Source organism: Brachypodium distachyon, chromosome 1 (assembly GCF_000005505.3).
Source record: "Brachypodium distachyon strain Bd21 chromosome 1, Brachypodium_distachyon_v3.0, whole genome shotgun sequence".
NCBI classification, from domain to species: Eukaryota; Viridiplantae; Streptophyta; class Magnoliopsida; order Poales; family Poaceae; genus Brachypodium; species Brachypodium distachyon.
The window spans coordinates 55,258,027-55,282,514 of record NC_016131.3 but is presented as its reverse complement, the minus strand read 5'-3'; the positions used below and the strand labels follow the sequence as shown (position 1 = coordinate 55,282,514).

Below are 24,488 nucleotides of genomic sequence, written 5' to 3'. Positions count from 1 at the left end.
GACCTGGGTAAATTAAACCTTGTGTTTGTGTGAATGCCGTGCCGATCCACCTTGTGCACAAAACGTAACCCCCGTAATCACTAAGAGTATGTCTACCCCAGTTCCTACATGTCGACATTTGGCGTCCACCGTGAGCCTGCAGGTGCTAGCTTGCAGGTGCTATAAACGTGTCAGGATCGTCTCCGACAACCGGTGGAGTGGTCGTGCTTTTTGGCACGCTCGACTTCGTGGCCGGCAAACATGACGGGTCACCCTGCCGCAGTCGTGCTCCCCGTGATCCCACCACATACCTTCAGAAGCTTGAAATTCCTCGCTGAAAAGCTCGCCATGTTGTACTTTCAGGTTCCTTGGAGTTCTCCTCCGGCACCGGGTGTCGCGAGAACGTCTTCTTCAGCATGGTCAGCGAAGACGCACTCTTACCCGTTCTGGACAATGAATCCAGCGGGTACGAGACTTCTGACAGTTGCGCCCTGAACGACACGATCTATGGATCTAAGCGGCACTACTCCAGCGTGCGAATTCTAGAGATCCTATGCAAATACATGAAGGTGTGCCCGGGGAGTGTCCGTTTCTTGGAGTGGTGGCAACTTCTTTTCTATAAACCTTAATCTTTGATGACTTTTTCCCGTCCTAGGCAACAACCTCTGGCGTTCCGACAATAGGGAGGCATGCATGCAGCAGCTGGCCATCGACTCGTGCGTGGTTTCCCCAAGGACTGCAGGTTGTTTTGATGCTGAGTTGTATAATAAAAGGGTTTTTTACTTCTGTGCCTTCGATTCCTTAGTTCTACTCAGTTTTGCTCAGACCTTAGAACACTACTCGCTTCTACACTCCTCCTTTGCGCAAATGCTCGCTTTTACCATCACGGAGCACCTTCTCACGGTCAACTCAGTCAAGTCGTTAGCTGCTGACAGCCGGGACTGGGTATAAGCCTAACGGGTGGGACCAATGCGCGCTGCTGACTGTGCGTCGGGCCAGGCTTCGGCGAGCTTGACTCTGGCCACCGCGACGACGGCCTCTGCGGCGTGGGGATCGGCGCGAGCATGAGGACAAGGACCGGGACGGGGACGTGGACGCTAGGATGTGCCGCTAGGACGCGCCGCTAGGATGCTCTCGGTCGGTGCGACGGATGCTAGGATGCGCCGCCGTCGCGCGCTCACGCCACGGACAAGCACAACACAACCTAGTTCATATATTCTAACAAGGGCTTACATTAACGACATTAATTTTGAAAAAAAAACGCCGATCGATCGCTCACTCCCCGGCTTCGTCTTCAGATTCCTCCACAGGCGGCGCAGGCCCCTCGACAGCCACCTCCACAGGCGCCTCCGCCTCCTCCATGTACGGGAGGCCGTGCATCTCGCCGGCGTGGGGGAACGTGGTCGTAGTGTTGGTGTACACGTTGTACAGCGTGAATGCGATGAACTCGCATCCACACCAGTACACGCGGCCAAAGAGGTAATCGGCGTCATGGCTGTTGGTGAGGTGCACCAGGAGGGCAGTTTTGACGCCGTGCTCGTGGAGCCTCTCCAGGCGGTACATTGGAGGACCACCGGCCTCCAGGATGACTGAAGCTGATGTTGAGGAAGTTCCTAGCTAGCGCCATGGAGCTCCGGCCACGCGACATCGCCCACACCTGGAGCGTCCGCTCCACACGCACGCCAGGTGGGAACAACGCCTCATCAGTGAGGGGTGGCGGGTTGAAGGTGAGGCCTTCGAACGCCATTGCTTGTCGTCAGTGGGGGCGTTGGGCGGCGGGTTGAAGAAGTGGAGTGGAGAGCTGTGTAGAAGAAGGAGAAGAATGGAGAGCTGTGTAGAAGAAGCAGAGCCATGGCGCCGGGTTAAATAGAGATGGTGACAGGGGAAGGGGAGAGGTTTTCCGGTGATCGGTGGGCTTTGAATGTGGTTGCCGGCGCAGTTTGAAATGCATGGGAAACTAGCGTACATGGAAAGTTGGAGTGAACTAGCGTCAATAGCATGTGTGCGCGGCGGCGCGGCACAGTGAGAGCGATCCCAGCACGTTTCCCACTCACTCTCAACAACTGCGAGATCGTCCCGTCGGTTTCCTCTCCCCACTACTCTCTCGGTCCCGTCGGCTTCCTCTCCCCACTACTACTTATGTGCGTGCCCAGTAAACCGATTCTCTCGTCTCCTCTGATCTCATCTACATTCTTCCTCTCGCTCTCTCTTGAGCTCTACCGCTTCTCTCCACCATGGCCAAGGACAAGGAGCTAGTAGACGGTACCGAGAGCTCGGCCGGTGGCGGGCATGGGCGTGAGCTGGCCACCACTCCGCTGTCTGGCACCCGCCGACATGCGCCGGCGGCATTGTCCCATGCATTGAGCATGGACGCCGCCGCTCGTCGCAGCCGCTCGCCGCCGCCAAAGCGTGCCCGCATCGATGTGGACGTCCCGTGCTCGTCCTGCGGCCGACTCCCCCTCAACGACGATGACGACGACGAGGAGGAGGCCGAGTGCGAGATCAATTGGCGCCACGCCGAACTCCTGCACACGTACCAACAGTGTGTGCAAGATCAATCGGCGATGGCGACGATGCTGCATAATGTTATCCGTTATTTATCTCTAGCTGCATATGTATATGTTGCTACGTATCTTTATTTTTATTCCTATTTTTTAATCGATATATATATATATATATATATATATATATATATATATATATATATATATGAAATGTTATCCATTTTTCTCTTATATATATGGGTATGGTAACGGCATAACGTTGTAGTATTTTGAATGAAACAACGCTGGTAAAGTAAGGCCAGTCACAAATTGATTTTGGTCTGAATTTTTTTTCCAATCGGCAGAATAGGCAAAAACAGTAGTTTAGGTGCAAAAAGAACTGAAATGCGTTTGGACCCGGTGCATTCCAAGTTTTTTGGAATGCCAAGGCAAAACCATGACTTTGTTATATTGGTTCCACATCGATTTGTGCGAAGTTTCATTGAATTTTGAATTATGAGCCGAAAAGGCTGAAAATTCAAAGAATGCACGAAATATCGTTCCTGAACTCCAGAAAATCTGAAATTTGGAGAGAACATCAAGGATGAACACTAAATGCTATGAAAATCTTCTTGGACGAAAATTGTGAATCTAAGTGCTGATTGAGGTAATAGTTCCCTAGATTTGTTTGAATTTGAAATTCAAAAAATAGGTAAACAATTCAGATTTGAACAAGCTTTGAGATAATGACATTAATAGGCATATGTGACTAGTGTGCAAAGTTTGAGTTCATTTTGAGAAATTTTTGTGATTCAATTCCAAAATTTACATCAAACTTCCAACATCTCCTTTAGAGATTCTAAAACATCTGAGAGAGATGTGCTACTTTGAACATCATGCATGTGATCACAAATTGATTTTGGTCTGAATTTTTTTTGGTGACACGTATTGACAAATAAAGAGCCCATGCAGGTTTTTAGATTTTTCCGGATAAAATTTCCTATTATTATATTTTTTTTCAATTGGTAGAATAGGCAAAAACAACAGTTTAGGTGCAAAAAGGATTGAAATGCATTTGGACCCACTGCATTCCAAGTTTTTTGGAATGCCATGGCACAACCATGACTTTGTTATATTGGTTCCACATCGATTTGTGCGAAGGTTCATTCAATTTTGAATTATGAGCCGAAAAGGCTGGAATTTCAAAGAATGCACGAAATATCGTTCCTGAACTCCAGAAAATTTGAAATTTGGAGAGAACATCAAGGATGAACACTAAACACTATGAAAATCTTCTGGGACGAAACTTGTGAATCTAAGCGGTGATTGAGATAACAGTTCCCCCATATTTGTTTGAATTTGAAATTCAAACAATAGGTAAACAATTCAGATTTGAACAAGTTTTGAAATAATAACATTAATGGGCATACGTGACTAGTGCGCAAAGTTTGAGTTCATTTGGAGAAAGTTTTGTGATCCAATTCTAAAATTTACATTAAACTGGCCAAATAGTTGGTCTGGTCAACAAAAGTCAACTTTCTCAATTTTTTTTGAAATTTCGTCATCTTGCATAACTTTCCATTCGGATTGCATCTGTGCTATCAGAGTTCAGTTTGGAGGAAGTTCAATTTCAAAGCTTCCTACAAAATTGTACATTCCAATGGGCTCAAAGGGCAAAAAGTGGCTCTTTCTTCCCACCGGTAAACAAAAGCAGCTCATCTTCCTGACCGCTCTTTCTGCCGTCCCATCGCGACACCGTCGCTTCTCAGCTCGGCCGCTAAATCTTGCCACCACGACCTCGTAGACATGCCGAAGCTGTATCCGCAAACCACACATCCTCTCGTGTGCTCTATTCTGGCCGGAACGCGAACAACGTTCGTGCCGTCTAGAGCACGCTCATGCGCCGCTGCTTTGCGCCGTCTTGGCCAGCGTCCTCCACGAGCCTCGCCACCTTTCCCAAGAGACCCGCATCGGCTTGAGAATCCTTCCTGCAGAAGTAATCAACCCGAGGTGCCTCCAATCGCTGCATCACCATCTTCTTCCTCAGCTCCTACCGGTTGCTGCCGCCGAGCAGATCTCCTTCTCCGGCGACCGCCGGACTCGACCGCCGCCTCCCTCAGCTCCACCTGATCACTTTGAACCTTCCGGTGATTCTCATCCCAGCCTCGCGTGGTCCGACTCATCACCGCGTCGCTGCTCCTCTCTGCCTGCCACCCGCCGGCGTTGAGGTTCTCACGCAGTACTTCTCCACCCCTTCCAATGCCTCCGTCAGATTCGTGATGACCTACTCATTCTTTTGCCTATTTCCTGCCTCTCCCGTGCTCTGTATCGCCCTGCCTCCTAGCAGAGCCCTCCACCACCATAGACCGCACGATCCCGCGGCCAGCAAGATTTCAGCAATGAGAAGCTCCAGTGCCACCTCAGGGTGAAGCGGTCTTGCGACGGCGGCAAAGCGTCGGCGAGGCAGTGGCCAGAAGCCGCCTGATTTTTCCTTTCGACGGTGGACCCACTTGCAAATTAATCATTTCTTCTATAGTCAAAGGGATCATTTTCATGTTGCTTCAGCTCCACATGTCAGTAGCTAGGTTGGCCCCACTCGGCAGAATTCAACCTGGCCCCACCCGTCAGGAGGTAACGGTCAAAGGCCTTGAACGTTAACAGGTCCGCCGTGAGGACATTTGCGAGCATTTGCCAAAGAACGAAGTGTCGAAGCGAGCAACGTTTTAAGCCTTGGGCAAACGTGAGTACAACTAAGGAACCGAGGGCACAGAAATAAAAAACCCATAATAAAGATCATTATTCTTTCAGAATAAAAGAATAAACAGATCCGCTATATATTCAGATCTCATCCTCCATCCACCAGAACCTACTTCAGTTCAGAGCAGAGACGATACGTCTATGAATCATCGTGTGTCAGGTCGATCTATAGCTTCACAAGCCCGTTTCGATAAAGGAACGGACCGGCCGGCCTCTGCTTCATACGTAGACATATATCGCAGAATCAGCCGACCCAGCTTGCTAGGTTTTGGATGGCCGCCACATCCGACTCCGGCTCGCCGAACCAAGAGCCCGAGTTCCACATACACGCAATGGACGACACCACCAGCCGTCGTCGTCCACCTCGAGCCGTCCCTCCCATACGCCAACAGATTCACCCGCCGGCCGCGTTCGCGGTAATCCATCCTAGCCGTCCTGCGACGACCATGGCGGACGCCGTGGATTCCGACTCCGGCTCCGACCAAGACTGCCCGGATCAGGAGCCAGAGTTCGTCCTTCACGTGGTGGACGACCAGCCCCGGCCACCGCCCAGCCGTCCGATCCAATATCTGCCACCGGCGCCGCTGCCGGCGCCGCTCCAGCAACCTCAGTTAGCCAGCAACGATCGCCGGTACTGGATGAAGCATATGACCCTCTTCCTGTTAAGGGTACGTACACACATCTAAATAATAATTAACCAATTAAAGTACACCTTCAAAATTAATCATCCGATCCACATGCTGCTAATATTTAGGAAAATCGTACTCCCTCTGATACTAACTTGTTCTCATGATTTTAGTTCAAATTTGCATCAAAACCATAACAAGAATTTAGGATCGGAGAGAGTATCATTTAGCTCTTGCTTTCTCTCTATCCCCTGTCCCTCGATCTCCTGTCCCTCGATCTCTCCGGTGTGGTCGGTTGGGTCTGAACAACTTAATTTGTATTTCAGTTATTTCATAATGGAAAGGAACAGATCCCGGGTTGAATATTCCCTCCGTTCCTAAATTCTTGTCATCGTAAAACTACGGCAAGAATTTAGGGACGGAGGGAGTACAATTTACTAGTAGCAGGACTTATTTAATGAAGTGCAAGCTGGTCTGGCGATAATTAAAATGTCACTCCTGTGTATATATGTCATGCAGATGGTTCACTTCCCCGGGATGATGGTCCTCGCCGTCACGACGGTTGTGTTGGCGGCGCAACTACCCAAGGAGTTCACCGAAAGCTACGGTGGCCAATACCGAATCTGGGTCCCCCTGTTAATGGCCATAACCATCTCCTCGTGGTTTATGGTTGGCCTGCTCAACAACGACGAACAATCTGATGTGGTTTGTTTTGGTCGCAGAAGCCGTGTCGGGTATCACTGATTCCTTAACCAAAATTAGTTCAAGATCTCCAAAGGTGCCAACCCGACGACACCAGTGGTCACCTCAAGAGGGAGGAAGTCGGCACCAACAACGAGACACCGACTCGGGAGGAAACAGGGGCTACTATCGGTGGGATCCCCCCACCCCCACACGCTATGCCCGCAAGGAGGATTCGCTCCACTAGGCTCGATCAGGATAGTCTATGAGTGTCCTCTGTAAAACTCTATGAACTGAGTTATCATCCATGCATGGTTGTTGTAAATAGAATTTACTTCACGCGCAACAATTGATGTCACAATAAGCACGCTCCATCAAGTTTCCGATCATTGCGTTGCCGATCGGAACCAAACAATTGATATAAGCAAACACTTCTGAATACTCTTACGAGGCCCCCACCTCGCAGTGCCAAGACGGCGGCCGAAGAGGCGAGGGAAACATCAGTGCTCTCGTCCGTACATTTTTATTCTACTTGTTTTACTTGTCTCGTGCATGCGTTGGCACAGCCTCTCCTGGGCCGTAGGTTGGGCCCTTCTTTGGGGCCCAAATGCCAATGGAGGTGGTGTTGTGGATGAGGCCACCGGGCATGTAGGTCATGGGCTCATGGCGCTGCAATCAGAGGATACGGTGATGGCATGGGAGGAGTCGCGACACTGTTTTTTGGCACGGTCGTACATTGCGGTTGGTTCTTCCACGGCGGTGGCGGAGGTCATGGTTGAGATCGAATGGACGGCTTCGCCGGATGAGGCGGAGGACGAGGAGGCTATGGCGGCAGTACCAACTTCGATGGAGAAGCTGGTGGTGCTGCCCAGGCCGTTGTTCAGTAGCAAGTTGAAGGCAATGGGGAGGTCCTCAATCTTGGAGGCAGAGCCACAATTGCAAATGCTTCTGGCATGGGGCTGCTATTATCAAACCTGAGGTGACACGAGGGCGATAAGTAAGGATGTTGTTTATTACTATCTTGTAGTCATTTTTGACATGTTATAACAGAGATTTGTTTGCTATTTGTGACTTCGATAATATTATGGATGTGTGCATCGATTTATACAGAGGCCGAAGAATGTTTTTTTTTTCGAGAAAAAAGAAATAAAGAAAAAGAAGTGCTTGATGTCGTCATGTAGGGTTCAAACACCAGTTACATGCGTGATCGTTGTTGAGCAGGCCGACAAAAAACCACGAGGAGATGTTGATGCCCATTACCACGGGGGCCCAGATTCGGTATTGGCCAGCGTAGCTTTCGGTGAACTCCTTGGGTAGTTGCGCTGCCAACGCAACTGTCGTGACGGTGAGGACCATCATCCCGACGAAGTGAACCATCTGCACGACATATGTATACACAGTAGTGGCATTTCAATTATCTGAGGCCAAATCAGCTTGCACTTCATTAAATAAGTCATACTCCCTCCGTTTCATATTAAGTGATTTAAATTTGTCCAAATAGATTGATGTATTTATAAAAAAAACGTATAGGTACATGTAATATTTGGTGACTTAGTACGGAACGGAGAGAGTACTAGTCAGTTGTATGTAGGAGATAGATCTAAAAGATATTAGCAACATGCGGATCGGATGATTAATTTTGAAGGTGTAGTTTAATTAATTGGTTAATTATTTACTACTAGATGTGTGTACGTACCCTTAACAGGAAGAGGATCATATGCTTTATCCATAGGCGATCGTTGTTGACAAACTGAGGTTGCGGCGGCGGCGGCGGTTGCAGGTATTGGATCGGACGGCGGGGCGGTGGTCGGGGGTGGTCATCCACCACGTGAAGGACGAACTCGGGCTCCTGATCCGGGCAGTCTTGGTCGGAGCCGGAGTCGGAATCCACGGCGTCCGCCATGGTCGTCGTCGCAGGACGGCTAGGATGGATTAACGCGAACGCGGCCGGCGGTGGCATCTGCTGGCGTATGGGAGGGACGGCTCGAGGTGGACGACGATGGCTGGTGGCCTCGTCCATGGCGTGTATGTGGAACTCGGGCTCTTGGTTGGGCGAGTCATGGTCGGAGCCGGAGTCGGATGTGGCGGCCATCGAAAATCTAGCTGGGAGGCTGGGTCTCGGCTGATTCTGTGATTCTGTGATTCTAGCTGGGTCTCGGATGTGGCGTGTATATGAAGCAGAGGCCGGCCGGTCCGTTCCTTTATCGAAACGGGCTTGTGAAGCTATAGAAGTATAGATCGACCTGAGAGAACAACCCGAGGCCGGTTTGCAACTTGCCTGACACAACATGCCGAGCTTGTCAGCGAGGAATTTCAACTTCTGAAGGTATATATGTGGTGGGACCACGGGGAGCACGGCTGCAGCAGGCAGACCCGTCATGTTTTGCCGGCCACGAAGTCGAGCGTGCCAAAACGCACGACCCCTCCACCGGTTGTCGGAGACGATCCTGACACGCCCGTTTTGATAAAGGAACGGACTGGATGGGCCGCAAAATTACAAGCCCGTTTCGATAAGGAACGGACTGGCTGGGCCGCAAATTTACAAGCCTGTTCCGATAAAGGAACGGACTCCGGGCTACAGGGTGCTATACATATACTAGTATTGTACTATAAAAAAAAACATAATCAGCCGAGCGCGGCTTACTCATCTCAGAAGAAGAAAAAAATCCAAGCGGCTTGCTAGGTTTTCGGTGGCCGCCATATCCGACTCTGGCTCCGATACCAGGATTCGCCGAAGCAAGAGCCCGATTTCGACACGCACGCCATGGACGACACCAGCCGTCGTCGTCCACCTCGAGTCGACCCTCCATTACGCCAGCAGATGCCACGGCGGCCGGCCGCGTTGGCGTTAATCCATAATAATCCTGATCCGCCGGCTCAGCCGGATGATCACCGGAAAAGGCAGCTCTCGTGTCTCTTCATCGCCAAGCTCGTCCACCTGGGTCTGCTGCTGTTCTTCGTCGTCACCACGTTGGCGACGACGGCGGTCCTGCCCAAGCAGTTTGTCGTCGAAGGCGGCGCCGCCGGCGTCGCTCGGATCGCGTGCCCCATCGGGGTCGCTGCCCTCGCGTCGTTGTGGATCGTTATTTACGCCGGGTTCGAAGATTCTGCGTACGTTGACCAAAGGTCGTCGTGTTATGGGGAAGAGATAGAATATGTTTAAGAGAATGCCTATTTTTCAGTCAACAATGATTTATAGTGTTACAAATGAGCTTTGATTTGAAACCGTAGATGTCGAATTTTTTATTAGTATCTAAAATTGATCCAACTTCAAAAGTTTAAAGGTGAAAAAGATTGTACGCCTTACATTTCGAAACAGGTGGATGTGTGGCTTGACTAGCCGGGCCAGGAAATCCTCGCTTAGCCAGGAGAGCCGATTCGGCTCGCTCTCGACGGCAAAACTGATCGCACGAAGAAATCCCAACTCCTAATTGCCTCCACCTTCCCCGATTCTTGTGGCTAGCGAGCAAAAGCTAACGAACCAAATGCATAACCGAGACGATGCTAGCAAATCCGGGCTGAGCTACCTGGGCTAGCTCAGCTTTGGGCTAGTTGAGCAATACAACCAAACGGATCCTAAGTCTCGCCCTTTTCTAGTCTGCGCTCGTTTGTCGAGCCAAAACCTGACGCACGAAGGAGCCCCCTCTAAGAATCCTCTAAGACATGATGTATTTCCTTCGGTGGCCGAGCCCCCTTCCCCTTATCCAGTAACCCGACCCCCCCCCCCCCCACCCACCCTTGCCCATGCCTGTGCTGCCGCGGCACCTCCCGCGTCCTCGCCCCTTCGTCGCCTCCTCCTTGCCGAGGCCCTGGCGGAGGTCCTACTCGGCGTGCCACCGACGATGCCTGGCCGCTACCGGCGCCCCAGCCGAAGGCAGCCTCGTGGAGGTAAGTTTTTTTTACTTCTTATTTTCCGCAAAATAAAAAAAGAAAAATGAAAAGTTGCACAATTAAAACCTTCAAATCAGAAAATAAAATGTTCAAGTTCAAAAAATAAAAATAAAAGCTCAAAAAAAAAATGTCAGCAAGCAAAAAAACAAAAGGTTGCCAAAATGGCAGAAAAGAAAAGAAAACCTTGCCGAAAAAAGGGTTCTCGGAATTGGTCGCCACGTTCTGTTTTGGCGGTCGTCCACTCGTCCGCCAGGTTAACGTACGTACTCCAGTATCCACTCATTGATATGCCATCGTATGGCAATACAAGATACTACCAGATTAAGATGGCGATTAAGATACCATCACGATAAGTTTCGTATCGATTGACAGCTGTAGCATGGTAAAATTGCCAGATACTAGTACTACGTTACGTATCAGGATACTGACAATCACGAAAAATACTTATCCGCATAGCAAATTAAGTGGACAGGTTTTTAATGCTATCACAAAGGAGGTGACGTCGGCATTTTTTATGGGGAAAAACACTTCTATTGCATCCGAAGTTACGACACGTAACTCGGCTGTGCAGGTTCTTTCTCTCATTTGTTTTCAGAATGATTAGACTTGTGAACAGCTATACCTAAACTATACCGTCCGTAAAAATGTCTATACCTTGTCAAATAAACAGGGACATGCTAATATCTAATACTTCATCTGATTCTAAATTCTTGACTAAATTTGTCCAAATATGAATGTATCTATTTTTAAAAAACGTCTAGATACATATTTAGAATCGGAGGGAGTAGTTTTCTCTTATTTGTTTTCAGAATTCAATGTCATTAATAGGAATAAGGATTTTTGGTTGTTCATATGACATGAATATCCACCGCAAGCCTCGCACTGGTGGCAAGTATAATACTCCATAATATTTTCAAGAAAATTAAATTACAGCGGTTTCAAATATCAATGTGACTACAGTTAGCTGAACCAGATCTTCCTCGGAGACATACAGTTCCGTCTTCAGCGGTCTGAAAGACATTTCAAAATAACCAAGTACAACATGCAATTGCTTTTTTTTTTTTAGAGAAAAGGCTCACCCCCTGATCCATTTCAAGAAATCAAACTATTAGTTCACATTGTAAGCTCCTTAATGGGACAAGCCAAAAGTAAACAGCAAATCAATTGAATTCTAATGGGAAACTCAACCAACAACAGCATACAGATCAAAGTGAATCACACACAACAAAGCCTATCGGTCGACTTCGACTCAAAGATCTTCGGAGTTCGGGGTCCCGGAATGTCTAACAAATATGACTTGGCGCTTCTTCATGGTCTTCCGGGGAGCCTCCAACACTTTCTCCTCCATGCGCAGCTAACACTTATCCGTCATGATTATGATACTTGTTCTGGGGCAGAGAGGTAGCCATCGCTTCAGCAGGCGCAACATTTTTTTGCGAGATGACCTGTATGCCAGACCACATTTGACACCCAAAAAAGATACCATTAAACTATTTCCAGGTAGACAAAGTCAGAGCAGCAGTAATCATGTTAACACATGCATTTTCTCATTACTACCCAGCAGGTCGCCAAATCTTCATATGATCGAAATATAGAATATGTAAAATATCAGCCAGTTCTTTCCACACACAAAAAACAGGTGATGACAGCAGGTAATATCAGTAAGAATTTGTCTTTTCCCCCAAATTATCTCATGTCAGCAGCTTATTATGTGATAGTAGCCACAAAAAAACATGTCCCTAGGGGGAATAGTTAAGTACCGTTCTCTCAAATAAAATCTGTAAGCACCGAAGGTATTTTCATTTTGCTGCATTTTTCTGTTCAATATGTTTATTGTTCTACATTCTCTGTCAGTCCTAGAGCGAATGTTACAGGTAGACTAATCTCCACTGTACTCTGCAACTATGTATGTAAAAATACATGAGCATGACGAAAGCACCATTACACAAATACATTCCCACTAAGCTTTTGCATAGAAACTATTGTGACAGGCAAAAGGAACGACTTGTTTCTTGTGAAACATGGGATGCATAGTTCCCAGAAGTTATAGCCTAAATTCTTATACACTCTAGTACTTACAGACTACATTCTTACAGCAAAACATGATGACTATCCGACACTACCATAGCCATTACCAACTGCTAAAATGCCCATCTAGTTAACCACTGCTAAACCTGCATCAAAACTCTGTACTGCCAGGTCGGCAAGTCATAGAGGCTGAAAATGCGTGTTACAACTGATCGATGTCCATGAGCAAGTACAACATTCTGGTTGTTCATAACACAAGTGGAGTGGTGCTATATCAGTTTGTTATCAGTACTCCCGACGTCCATTATTAAGGCTCGTCGCAACGAAGCAAGATATATCAAATTGCGTGGGTGGGGGGAGAGATTACATCTCTGTTATAAGAAAGAAAGGGATAGCATCTCTGCATTCAAGGAAAATAAGTAAAAGCTATCAGCAAGCTCTTCATGACATGATAGCTGCAAACACTGGAGGCTGAACTCGCAATAACATCCATAGTTTCTGAAAGAACAGTCCAGCTTTTAAAATTATAAAGCCCATGGTGCTCCTATGATCTCACTACTAAAGAGGCGTAAATGCCAATAAACCTACAACGAAAGCCAGAATAACAGAAAATTAATTCAGAGAGCACCATCCAACTAAAAGATGAGAATTTAATAACTGTTTACTTCTGGGTGCAAGCCCATAGCAAACCATTAGCCACAAACACACCACGGCGTATACAATTTTTCTACAGCCCAACTCAACATCATGCATGCTCACATCATAAGCACATATACACAATATTACAGAAAGTTGAAAGGTTGGTGAAAAAGGATATTCTATTGCATCAATGGAATATATATAGTAATTAGTAATCTATAGATAGATTAGATTCCTTTCAACTTACCGGTTTGGAGCTAGTGGCTCCAAGGATGATGGTGCTGGAAAAATAGGACCAAGTTGTTTTTAATTGGTAGCAACCCTGCAGTTGATCAAATATTATCAAAACTAAGTAAGAAAACAGCATATGCCAAAATCCATATGGAAAATCCTGGAAAACTGATAGATATAACACTACTTGAAGAAAGGCAACTTCCCATTCAGTGTCTTCAAAGTTCAGGAAGGTTTCAAAGAGGCGGTGGACAAACGCCGCAGGATTGCGCTCTGGAATAAGTCCGAAATTACTGGGAAATGCAAGTCCCTGGTGGCCTGGGATAAAGTTTGCTCCCCCAAGTCCAGGGGTGGGCTGGGTGTGCTCAACATTTCTGCTTTCAATGAGGCCCAAATGATCAAATTTCTGCACAAATTCTATAATCAGACAGACACTCCTTGGGTTAAGCTGCTCTGGTCCTCTTACTATCGGAACTCGATTCCCCTGATCAGTGACGTCCTTGGCTCCTTCTGGTGGCGGGACTTGGTGCGCCTTATCCCGTCCTATAAGGACGTGGTTAAGGCCTTGCCTGGGTCCGGTTCTTCCATTGCTTTCTGGCACGACGATTGGTACAGTGATCCTCTCTGTACTAAATTCTCGAGGGCCTTCTCGTTTGCAATTGACAAAGATATCTCTCTTCAAGATTTTGTGTGTGCTGATGATCACTATGGTTTGTTTGCCCTTCCTCTTTCTGCCCAAGCCTTCCAGGATTTACAAGACATCCTTCACATCCTTGCGAACTTGCACCTCAATCCCCAGGATAAAGATCTCTGGATGTGTCATTGGGGCTCCAATGCCTTCTCCACTAAGCGCTACTATCAGCTTTGCTTTCCCAGGCTTCAAGGCAGCGAGTCTTTTGAGTGGATTTGGAGAACCAAGTGCACCCCCAAGATCAAGGGTTTCATTTGGCTTCTGAACTGTGACAGGCTCAACACTCGGGACATGATGGATCGCAGAAACTGCAATAGAGATGGCTTACTCGCTTGTGTGCTCTGTAATGCCAACACTTGGGAGACCAGAGATCATCTTTTCTTCAATTGCACCTTCAGCAATGGTTGCTGGATCCGCATTGGAATCAACTGGTCGGACAGTGATCCTGACGCCGGCGATTCATAGAGAGGTGTTTCTTTCTTCTGCCTGGGAGCTTTGGGAGTGTAGAAATGACCTCATTTTCAATAATGTCCCCCCTTCAGTTAATAGCTGGTTTGCTAGGTTTCCTTAGTTTCTCAGAGTTGTAGATTTAGCAGTGGGGCTAGGGAGGCCTCTCGGCATGTAACCTTTGTTTTATATACGTATCTAATGAATCCATGGCATGTTGTGTATCCCTGCATCCATGCTCTTTGAGCCGAACGATTCCAATCGCACGCACTCCATCAAAAGCGGTTGATATTTACATTTACACGCCCGCCTCCAAATTAAGCTGTCGTTTTCTTTAGCGAAACCCCCTGGACTTCCATGCCTAACGAAACCCACACTTCAGCATCCGCGAGTTGCATTGATGGCGCACGGCCACGGTAGCCGCAGCAGCTTAATTCGGAGGCGGCCGTCGGCGCTAGGGACGCGTAGGTCTTCTCCGTTGAGGGCTTGAGTCCGAGGCGCCTCCGCCGTAGCGTCCGTCACCGCGGCCGCGAGTCCCCGTGAGGCCGTCACTAGCTTTGGCCCAGCTAAAAGGCTTCCGACGATGCAATCAAAGCCAGACGATTGTTCTGGACGGCGACCTCCAGGGCTTCGATGCATCTCGCCGGAGGGAGTATGGACGCACCTATGGCGATCCGGACCTGCAAATCTCGCTGGGGAAACAAGCAGATCTGCAGTCAGAGGGTCAAAGCGGGGGGTGTTTTGTGCAAAAGAAATGGCTAGATTAGGTGGAATAATCTAATACACAAGATTCTAAGATTTTTATTTGTCAATTACCGATTTTTTTTAATTTAATCTATCCGTCCTGATCCGTTTGCTGGTCATGCTAGCTCCCTATTTTTAGGAACCGCCATCCTCTCCTCTGCGTACGCGAACAATTCTTCTCCTTCTTTTTTCTCTGTCCCTTCAATCCTCCTGTAGATCTGAAGCTACATCCGTGGGAGTCTGGACTCTCAACACCGGGAGATGAACGAGTATTCATGTTCTTTTGATCCATGTAATTACTTGCGTGAGATGCATTGATCGAGCTTCAAGCTAACAATTGACGAATTTGAATCTGACGAATTCCTAGTGGCTTGAGCCGATTGGAATTGATGCATCAGAGAATCTGTGCAAACTAATGAATACTATAGTATATGATTAATTAGCAAACTAGTGGATGCGCGCATGCATGGCTGCTGATTTGTTTTTTCACTGCATGGCTACATCCATCCTTCTGTATCTTATATATGATACTCCTTCTGATTCATAAAAAGTTGTCCATTAAATACAAAATTTGTACTAACTTAATATAAAATGGACGATACTTTTTATTAATCGGACAGAGTATACTACAACGATCAATCAATTATCTCCGCACACAGTTCTACATTGATTATCTCTGATTGGTCTCTGCTGTGATGTATATGTGTACGTCGTACACTTTTTTATAATAATGACCCGTACTATTTTTTTTGAAATTTACGTACTGTTTTTCTTGAATATACTACTCTTATTCAATATACTCTATTCTACCTTCTCATATATACTCCATTCTACCTTCTCATGCATATATTCTACCTTCTACCTTCTCCATTCTATCTTCTACCTACTCCTATGTATACTTTAATTCAATGCACTCTATTCTATCTTGTACATGCTACAACCAACCTTCTGCATACTACATCAAATATACTAACTTCTGCATACTACATCAAACCTTCAACGATCTACGTCTAATATACTACCTTCTGCATACTACTTAGGGACACAAGCTTCCATGTACTACCTTTCTACGTAATGCAGCTTTCTCTTCTTTTTTTTCTCTCTCGGGTGAACATACAACATGCTTGAACAATTGAAACCTATCGATAGAAATTGCTCCAGAAATTACAAACTCATTTTGAGACAGAAAGTATATAAGGATTTTATTAATTGATCGATGGAAAAACAAAATCACAGGTTACAACTCTAAAATTGAAGTCGAATAAAAATTACAAAATTAAGATAAAGATTGTTGCTGCATACAATTTATAACTGCATAGTTCAATTAAACATCACACGTACTACTACAAGTCTAATTCGTCTTAGATCGGGAAATGCGTCCGCAAGTTGTTGGTCATGTTGTTGTCCCGGTTCATCTGCAAGCAGAGCAACACATTTTTCTCTTTGCGTCAAGATCACCTTGTATTCTTTCGGCGGCCACTCTGAGATTATTCTGCCATGCAAGTAAAGCGGTTCATCTAATCTCTCAGCTATGTCCATCAGTCCGGCGTAGACACAGATCTGTAATGCATGTATAAATATCAAAACTGTCTCTGGAGAAAATTTTATATGCTAGCATACACACATACTACTAGTAGCACTCCTACTACTCACGATGTAAAACGATCAAGAGAGCAGAACTTACTCATGGGGTAGAATTGATGCATTCACTGCTTTCACCGATGGAGTATTCTGTTAATCCACGTAATCAATCAGCTCGATTCTGGGGAGGATACATCTTCTATCCTCCTGTGTTTATTACCCAATGGACATTTCAGCGATCCATCCCTATTATCCCGTAGTAGATATTTGCACGTCCTTCTATTACTTGGTTGACATTTCAATGCATGTTCATACATGTAGTGGACTACCAGCAGTGCAGCACATCGACCATTATTTTTAATTTTACGTTCACCAATTAAAAATCTTCGATACCCAGGGCCGAACGATTCGGTACCTTAACGAGGATGCATCTGGTGGCACGCTTAAAAAATTCGGTACCCGGCAAATTAAATTCGGCGCCCTGAAAGTTCATCGAATCGGCGCCTCAATAAAATGTGCTCGGTACCTAGGACTGAAAAACTCGGTACAATTAAAATCGTTAATCTTTTGTTTTGATACAAGTATAATTTCAAAATAAATCTTCGGTACCCCAAGTTCATCGGGTCGGCGTCTCAATAAAAATTTGCTCGGTACCTAGAGGACTGAAAAGACTCGGTAGAAATAACATCGTTAAGATCTTTTGTGGGAATCGTTTTGGATTATTTCTTGTGTTTCAATACAAGTATAATCTCGAAAATAAATCTTCCGTATCCCGAGTTCGTCAAACAACGGCGCCTCAATAAAAACGTGCTCGGTACCTAGCATGTCTCTGGTACATAGCATTTCAATCTTTTCGGTACCCTGGTCATATCGGTTTATATTTGTGTAACTTATTTTATTTATAGGATGAACACGTCATTAGTCTCTCTTTTTTCCAGTTTGTACTGTCGAATGACCTAGGAACTTCATACAATGGGCATAGTACCATCAGCATCTTTATGAGGGTACTCTTTATTAAAATGGGCATAGTACCATCAAGCACAAGCACAGATAGATTAAATCCCAGACGAAAACTAAGTTGATTAACAAAACCTTACTCAAAACTCTGATTATTAAACATGAAAAGACAAGAGGAGTTTGGACTTTTCATGAAGATGGCTGCAAACAAATAAAATCTAAATGCCAATGTGACAAACAATCCGCATCTCAACTCAGAGGCACAGAAGAATCTGGTGTTTAAGAATTATAAAAAACAGGAGGGAAAAAACACAACCTCTGATTCAGAACTCAAAAAAAACAGGGCAAATCAGCTTAACTTTCTGGCTACCACTGCAATGGCAAAAAGAAAAACATTTGGATTGTCAAAATCAATAACAAGGAGCAAGGAAGGGGGAAAAAAATCCTTCTCCGTTTCCAGGTAGGGAAAGAGCAACGTATCCTTCGTCCTGGCCAAAAATTAAGCACGCACGCAAGCACATCTCAGTGCAGCAGCAACCTGATTAACAAAACCAAATCGTTGGTATAGCAAGTTAGCAACTCCCCTCACAAACATTTATACAAACAGTCGGTGTGCACGAGAACTGGCAAGAAGTGGCACTTTACACTGCAGCTCCAGTGGCGCCCGCAGGTGCCCTCGGCGACCTGCGCTTCGTCCACGGCCTCGTCTAGCAGTTCAAGCGGCGGAACCTCCACCTGCCCGCCGCCCTCCGCCTCAGCAGCCACGGATGCACGAGAAATCTCCCCAGGCGCGTGGATGGGCAGACCTGCAGCGGCTTGCGACGTCTGGCGCGGGCGCGGACGAGCGGACCGGCGGCGACGCCACCCCCTGTCCGGTCCAACCTCGACGGCCGTCTCCACGCTGCCGTCACCGCGTCTCTCCCCGGGCGCGTTGTTGATTTCTCCGGCGGTGGCGAGAGTGGTGGATGGGTCCAAGCTCGACCCCTCCGGCCTCGCCGCGTCGCGCTCTCTCTCCTGACCGGTCCAACAGCCCCCGTGGACGCGGGTCATGCACCACCATCGCTGTCGCGGCGAGAAAGAGAGAGAAAGAGAGATCCAGAGAGAGTGAGAGGCGTGAGGGGGTTGGGGCCTTGGGGGTGGTGTGGTCGCCGCCGGCTCGTCCAAATAATGGAGGTTCAACGTTCAAGGGCTATAGCCTAAGCTAGGCTCGTAGGACTGGGTACTCTGAACGGAGCAGACGCGCAGCGGCGCATGCGGGAGGGGGCAGAGGAGTCGGGGGCCGGGGAGGTTGGGCATGCTAGCCCTTTTTTGTGTGTGTATATATATATATATACTCCTGTGTCTAGAATAACTTATTCTGCACCTGGATCACTCGACCGACCTCTCTCTCTCTCCCTCAGGCGAAGAGCTTCCCGGCGGCTCTCTCTACTCCGGCAAAGTGCGTCCTGGCGGTTATCTCTCCTCCGGCGAAGTGCATCCCGCCTCCTCCACTTAACCCCGGTCGGCGGTGCCCCTTGCCTCCGCACGGCGCGACCGTCCGGGGCGAGGCAGGGCCCTCCCGCACCGGCAGCACGACCGCTGACCTCCATTAGCCGCAGCCCTGCCGGCGAGTACGGTTAGCTCCCTGAAAAACTATCCGAGATGAAGTTTTTCTCCACTGATGCTATTTTCCCCCATTTTTTCCAAACAAGGTCACCGTCGGCGTGCAGTGCAGAGGGTGGCTTCGTCGGCCGTTTGTGCTTCTGCTCTCGGTTGGTTCGGCCGTGAGCGTCGGCGTGGGGCATCACATCTTCTGGCCGGGGGGGTTTCGCTGCAGGTGGAGTTCGCCGGTGCCACCTCGTAATGCCCTGAAGGTCCATCTCTTTACCTTCTTCTCTGCTGTGGGCTGTGGCGGAGGCGGGGGCTCTGCTGCTGGAGGGGATTTGGTGGCCAGCCTGCACCGTCCATGCGTCGACGAACTCCTCCTCCACTCCACTCCAGCGTGAGGCAGCGAAGCGGGGCATTTATTTTAGGAGGTGCTTCTCAGCTCTGCTGTCTGACTGTTTTCTCCTTTCCTGCCTAACGCTTCCTCTCCTCGATGCCTTCAGGTCTCTTCCTCCAGATCTCCATCCAACTCTCCAACGCAGGCATATGCTCAGGTCTCTCCAACGCAGGTTGTCAAGGTAAACACGAACCAACTTAATTCCCCTAATACTCGTATGGATGGCACGGTTAATTCTTGCTTTGGTTTCCTCCTTTTCTGTTGCCACCAAGGTGTTTGATGAAATCTCTAGCAGGAACGTATGTGAATAAAATGTGTATATATCTCCTGTATAGTCATTGATTTCTCTAACAGTAATGAATGTAAATCATATGCTAGTGTTTATATGATTTTATCTCTATGGAGGATCATCTGATTCATCATTATTTCATTTTATTTTGAGATATATGGCCATCTGAAATTCTGTGTGTCAATCCTGAGCTAATATGTTAGTGGGAACCAAAGTTTCCCAAATGGAATTTGAAATCACTGGGCTGTGTAGGCATGAACAGATTGTAGACCATACATACTGCTTCGTGTTTGTGAATTGTAACTAGGGAGGTCATGTGTCCGCATCCTGTGTGTTCAATTCAGTACAGGTTTACGTCTTTAGTGTGCAGGTTTTCAGTTTACAAAAACAAGAAAAAAAGTTTATGGTGTACTATCAGACTGAAGTTTGTTTCCCATCATGATCCTAATTTTCTGTTTGTACCAGTCTACTTTCTTTCTAGCAATCTGCTTTGTTTCTACCAGTTCAGTTCAGTCTACTTTGCAATCCTAATTCTTTGATTATATATATTTATTAGAAAACAAGTCTCTTCTGCTTTGTTCATACTTTTCCCATTTTTGATATGACCAAGCTTGCACGAGTTGTAAGCCCCCATGGTTAATATCTCTAAATCTCTAATGCTACCACCATGTATTTTTAAATACTAAGTCACTGTAACGGTTTCATTGCAAACTTACGCCTCCACTCGACCAGTTCGTGTAGGACTTACAACTCCTAGAACTTCAGGTATTTCCATAATTTCAAAGTTGTTTTGATTATCTGCATCATTAGCCCTGGCCTATCCTTCTGCGATTTCTAGAATTTCTAAAACATAATAATCTTTTGGATCAATTTTATCTCGGATTATCCTCCAGCATATTGGTTTCTATGCTAACATCAAGCTCAAAGATGTCAGGTTTTGTTATTCAGCAGGCATATTAGTATCACAGTATGATAAGTATAGTTTCTTATGCAGAAGTATTATAAGTTTAGTTAGTACGAGTATATTCTAAAAAGCACTTGCCTAGGCGCTAGGTGACACCCTCCTGCATTTCTGCCGATCCATCTAGAACAAGTACACCGAGTGCTAAATATCTGCAATCCTGTGGAGCACCACCTTGATTTAAATTAAATAGACACTTTTACCTACCTTCACTGAATTACTGTTCTTACACTTTGATGATTTGACTATAAGAAACACAAGAAGTTCGCTTTCCCTTCTCGTGTTGTCCACAATATTTTAGTAGTTGGCATGTTTTAGTTATCATATGAAAGTTAACTTAAAGGCTGCACAACACAGTTGGTCTCTCCCTCTGAATTTTACCATCTTATTTGCAGGGGGAGTGAGTTCAAACAAACAAGAGGATAAGACATCTGAGATATTTGTCAACTCCCTAGCATTTTCGAAGGATACTGAAGGGGCCTCAAGAAAATATGTGTCATTATCAGACTTTGGGAATTAGTGTATTGTTATGCCATCATTGAGAAAGTTCCTTAGAAGTTTCTTCATACCCCTTGATTCAGCGATGTGTCATCCTGTAGATAATTCAGAGAAATATACTTCCTTAAAACTACGTTGTGATGGTAGTGTGTTCAGAAATAATTTATTGCTGGTCCAGTATAACATTTGGTATATAGCCGCATATTTCCTTTTCTAGTGTCCACGTCCATGTAATGTATTTTGCTTATGAATATGTCTTTTGTGTTGGCAAACGTGCACCAAATAATATCCTCCAAATGACTTGCATAAGAAACATATAATTAATGCATTATTTTACTCGGTTGGCACGGAGCTAAAAAAGTGCTAGCTCTCACGATCCCATGTTCCCCTCTCTTAACTTTCTTACGTTGCTACATGAGCAGATGTGACCAACGCCATAATTTTACGTCACATGCATGCTTGGCTGAGCGGGCTACATGAGCAGATCTGACCTGCGGATTACAACCTCGCTCTCTGATACCACAAATATGTAATATTAATAAATATTAGATACGTTAATATTCAAATTATTTCGGCTAATATTAGGTTATATGGTAAATTAAATATTATGATTATCTTTTTGCAGGATCTTTTAAGGCCAACGGAACTACCGACGGTTTTCGCAGTGATGTAATAATCCTACTCAGTACTCACCGTATTTATTACTATATTGCTTCAGGAGTAGCTAAGTTTATTTCCCTAAGCGTCTTTAGTCAGGTTTATATGGGTGATTTCTCATCGTCTTCCCAGGCAGTTCCACCCGAAGGGAACATTTCTCTACGGTTACAAGGTTCTCATTTCAACGCCATACACACGGCTTAACAGAGAACTACACGCAGAGGTTTCTCCTATAGGATCCTTAGCATAAGCACCCACCCATATAAATATGTTAAAAAGACCGAGGGAAAAACTAAACTACTTCATTTCACAATATAGCTTACATACGGTTTTCCCTTTCGGAAACCCCCGAAGGGTTCACACAAAGATAAAGAAATTACCTTACTACCTTCCCAGTCTTATGTTACAAATGCCTTGATTACACAGGCTTTATTACAGTGGGAAGTGGTACTACTACTACTAGAGAGCAGATAGTTTTCTAGCTAACTGCCCTGAACTACTTGCTGCTCTGAAGGCTTGTGTTGTGCTCGATGGTTGTGTGTCCTCCAATGCTGTAAAGAGCCTCCTTATATAGGCACCATGGCTAGCTCAAATAGTGCTCCCATGCATTATTTACCTCACCTTTTTTCATGTCCATGATGCACCTCCTTTATAGGTCCTAGGCTTCTTTTATAGCCTTTGGATGCATGCATGCATGGTGATAAGAGGTCTTTTGGCTGCCACTTCTCTTTGTTTGCATACGAACGTGGCTTCCTTCATCTTGGGAGTAGTCTTGTGTTTTAATGATAGTGTCTACGACACATTGCAGCTTTATTGTCTGCTTCCTTGGCTATTCTTCGTCTGCACACCATAAATCATAGGATCCCATGCATTTGTGATCTTGTATGCTGATGATGGGTCTTATATGCCTAATACATGCTAACGATGGCTCTTAAGATTTCATATTTTTTATTTTTTTTATTTTTTTTTCAGTTTTCAATCATATTCAAATCAAATTATATTCTATCAACTATTCGGGTATAGGTGTATATGTCCTCCCCGCCCCAATAATTGATAGTAATATCAATTAAAATTGTGGTTTTTGCCCGTGGCCTGCAATATCCATGTGATCATCTTCTGAAAGATTAAAATCAAATTTTGAAAGATTTAGTTCAATTTTTAAATCATGTTCTTTCTTCATTTCTTCAAATTTTTGCATGAGTTCAAGTCGTAATTCTTTGAAAATTTCTTCTTTTAACTCTTCTTTCCATATTTTTGAGGCATCTTCTAGTACTTCGTTTATCTTCAGATCTATATATTCAGAGTCTAAAGGATCCACTCCTTTTATTAGGCAGTCTTTGTATGTTTGATATTTAGGAGATTCTTCTTCTTTTACCTTCTTTACTATTAATGTTTCTTCTTTTACATTCTTTGTATTTGATGAAGAAGAAATATCTTCTCCTTTGATCTTCTGGATATATTCTTTGGCTTTCGGTTCTATGTAATAATTTTCACCTATCATACTTCTTGCTCTACTCAATGCTTCATTGACATCAACATATTTCTTCCATGTTATGTCCTCTTTCCTTTTCCTTGCATCTAGCTTTTCTTTTATTATTTCTTCAAAAGTCATATATATTCCAGGTCTGATTCCATCAAATAGTACATATAATGGCTTATATTCTTGCACTACAATGTTTGCTGATATTGGTAACTTCTTGTTCATCATATTGAAATATTCAGCTAGGCTATTTAGAATTGATAGCATATAGCCTTTTTCTTCTCTTTTATTATTATATTGGAACCAGAAATTGTCAAGTATGCATTCTTGAATTTCATCGAGGGCAATATGTCCCTTAGGTTTAAATTTGAATGTATTCGGGGGAAATATTTTCAGAGTGTTTTCATTTCCAAAGGTAAATACTTCCACCCCATTGGGAAGCAATCCACGCTTCATTCCTGCAAGATTGATGAACGGGAGAATATGTCAGGTAAACAATTATCTTTTCCCTTAATATGCTCAAAAACAACTTTATATCCATTTCCAGTTATGATATCTTCAAATAAAACCCATCTTCTAGTAGAACTTTTCTTACTATTGATTTGACTATAGTATCTACATATTGCTTCACAATCAGTGCGTACTGTAAATTCTTTAAATCCCAAGTATAACCTAAACACGTTTATTGCATGGACTACCGCGAGGATTTCTCTATCAATATTATTTACTGTTTTTAATTTATAACTTCCTGAGGCATACCTACATATCTTTTCTTCTGCCTTTGGAGAGTACTTATTAGGTTTTTGCTTTAATATAGCACCCCAACCTACTTTAGATGCATCGGTTTTGATTATAAAGTAATAATCTTCTAATGGCAATTCTAAGGG

At 45.4% G+C, this 24,488-nt stretch overlaps 2 protein-coding genes, 1 long non-coding RNA gene and 1 other non-coding gene across 5 annotated transcripts; 1 reads left to right on the top strand and 3 right to left on the bottom strand.

Annotated features, from left to right (window-relative positions):
• Window positions 1-7,336: 7,336 nt before the first annotated feature.
• Window positions 7,337-7,412, bottom strand: MIR5059 (microRNA MIR5059). The gene has a single exon (NR_126842.1). It is a non-coding gene; the product is annotated as a microRNA MIR5059 (primary transcript).
• A 176-nt stretch (window positions 7,413-7,588) lies between these two features.
• LOC112269967 lies at window positions 7,589-8,710 on the bottom strand. Its single transcript, XM_024457537.1, has 2 exons — window positions 8,223-8,710; window positions 7,589-7,903 (listed from the first exon to the last, which is right to left on the bottom strand). Exons 1-2 carry the CDS (start codon window positions 8,616-8,618, stop codon window positions 7,700-7,702), a joined length of 600 nt encoding a protein of 199 aa, XP_024313305.1. The 5' UTR covers window positions 8,619-8,710; the 3' UTR covers window positions 7,589-7,699.
• Window positions 8,711-17,858: 9,148 nt separating this feature from the next.
• On the bottom strand, window positions 17,859-19,004 carry LOC106865781. Its single transcript, XM_014896585.2, has 2 exons — window positions 18,381-19,004; window positions 17,859-18,273 (listed from the first exon to the last, which is right to left on the bottom strand). The coding sequence occupies exons 1-2, from the start codon at window positions 18,783-18,785 to the stop codon at window positions 18,235-18,237; spliced, it is 444 nt and encodes a 147-aa protein (XP_014752071.1). The 5' UTR covers window positions 18,786-19,004; the 3' UTR covers window positions 17,859-18,234.
• A 103-nt stretch (window positions 19,005-19,107) lies between these two features.
• LOC100825750 lies at window positions 19,108-21,711 on the top strand. Of its 2 annotated transcripts, none has more exons than XR_001407776.2 (4): window positions 19,108-19,345; window positions 19,427-19,750; window positions 19,823-19,897; window positions 21,362-21,711. It is a non-coding gene; the product is annotated as an uncharacterized LOC100825750 (long non-coding RNA). The 2 variants fall into 2 exon arrangements; XR_001407775.2 differs by having other exon boundaries at window positions 19,108-19,350.
• The last annotated feature ends 2,777 nt before the right edge of the window (window positions 21,712-24,488 follow it).